We start from the raw sequence: 1,860 nt of genomic DNA, 5'->3' as shown, positions 1-1,860 counted from the left end.
CGTCGCCCTCATCCTAGCTGGAAAGTCTACAACTGAGGTCTGCTAACTCTGTTTTTTTTTTTTGGGACACATCCTTTGCTTTGCTTCTGGTATTATCGCCTGCACACCGATTTTATGTCGCTGCTGTAGCCCACCACTACACTTACTGCGTAAAGGGTTTGTCGGCCATTCGTGTCTTGTCACATACCAGTCTTTAAGTAGATCCGTTCTTGCCTTGACTTCCGAAGTGAAGTCATAAGATTTGCTTTATGACAATCTCCACACGTCTTGGAGCCCACGCCTCTTATTACTCGATAAACGTCGATTGCACCTATATTTCACATCTCTTAACTCCGCGACTCGATTGTTAATCTCTTGCTACCACTACCAGTACCACCGACTACAGTCCCACGGCACCTCACAGACGACGAAAACAGTCTCAGAGCCACTATCACCGACAGGCAACCCAAACCGATCTCATCTATTCATTCGATTCAATGGGGTTCATCCCCCGTACTGCGCGAAACACATTGGCGATCTGCGTCTTAGTGCACGCCTTGTCCAAAAACGGGTGCCTCAAAAGGTCGGGCACTGTGTATCTCAACGCGCGGTCCCTGGTGAGACAGCCCCTGACAAAATCCGCAAACTCCACACTCCACATGTCTGGTCGCTTGAAGCCCTGGATAGTCGCGCCGGAGCGGATGACCTCCATTGCTTTGTTGCTCTCCATGCCGAACAGCGGCGGCACCCACTCCGCGCACTCCACCGACAGAATGCCGATCGACCACACGTCGGCGCCGTAGTCGTAGTACGAGTTGCGCACGGTTTCCGGCGCCATCCACCACGCGGTCCCCACGACAGTGTTCCGCTTGGGCGTGTCCTCGGTCAGTACGGCAGTGTACTCAAAATCGGCGAGTTTGATTTCACCGTCGGACGACACGAGGATGTTATCCGATTTGATATCGCGATGCATCCTGCTGTGCGAATGCATAGTCCACAGCCCCAACAGTGTCTCCCTGAGAATGTACGCAATGTGATCCTCCGACAACAGGTAGGCCTTCGCTCTCAGAAAGTCCAAGACATGTGTGAGACAGCCGACATCCATGGCCTCCATAACAATCCACACACTACCATCATACGAGTACGCCTCGTGGCACTGGACAATATTAGGATGCCGCAGCACATGCATAGTTCGAATCTCATTCTCCAAAGCCTTACTCTTCGCTTTCGTGCTAGGGGAGACCCTCTTCAAGGCGACAGGAAGATGCGGCGCTGGGACTCTGTTTGCGAAGAACACAGTACCGCTAGCTCCGTTGCCTGCCTTGACGAACCCAGAGAAGTGCAACCTTGGGTCGACGCCGACATACATAGGCGGAAGCGCGGGGGCAGGCGGGGTGTTTTCTGGATCTGTGTCCATGTGGTAGTCTGCGGCGGGGTTGGACGACGCGGGCGGCGGGTGTACGGGGAGGGTGATGTCGCGCATGGCGCGGCGGTGGAGGCGGGAGAAGGCATGCGGATGGGCGTCCGGGGACGGCGGCGGCGAGGCGAGCGGGTCCGGCGGCGGGGAGACGGAGCGCTGCGAGTGCAACAGCGGGCGCGGCAGCTGCTGTGCGCGCGTGGAGATGCGGGCCAGGTAGCGGTGGTACTGGCTGGTGAGTGCCGCCGCGGGGTCGGGCGGAAGTGCCTCCTGGTGGAAGAGGGGGTGCGCGGACGGCTCCGCGATGGGCGGGGTGTGGCGCACGGGCATGTGGTGGACGGAGGTCGGAGAGGAGGAGGTGGACGAGGGGGCTAGACGCTTCTTCGGGGAGCGCGAGCGGAAGAGGCGGCGGAAGGGGGACGGCTGCATGGTTGGTGTGAGGGGGGGGGGGGGGGGGGGGGGGG

General features: G+C 58.6%; 1 protein-coding gene across 1 annotated transcript; it reads right to left on the bottom strand.

The window, feature by feature from the left end:
* Positions 1-460: 460 nt before the first annotated feature.
* CHC_T00009568001 (Serine/threonine protein kinase) lies at positions 461-1,396 on the bottom strand. The gene has a single exon (XM_005714374.1). The coding sequence runs from the start codon at positions 1,394-1,396 to the stop codon at positions 461-463; it is 936 nt and encodes a 311-aa protein (XP_005714431.1).
* Between the last annotated feature and the right edge of the window lie 464 nt (positions 1,397-1,860).

Source organism: Chondrus crispus, genomic scaffold, assembly GCF_000350225.1.
Source record: "Chondrus crispus Stackhouse genomic scaffold, scaffold_183, whole genome shotgun sequence".
Taxonomy (NCBI): Eukaryota; Rhodophyta; class Florideophyceae; order Gigartinales; family Gigartinaceae; genus Chondrus; species Chondrus crispus.
Note: the sequence above shows the minus strand (reverse complement) of the source record. Positions and strands in the feature narration are given on the sequence as shown.

Bases quoted from the DNA above. Each gene is read 5' to 3' on its own strand.
- CHC_T00009568001 (XM_005714374.1), bottom strand. From the start codon at position 1,396: ATGGACACAGATCCAGAAAACACCCCGCCTGCCCCCGCGCTTCCGCCT.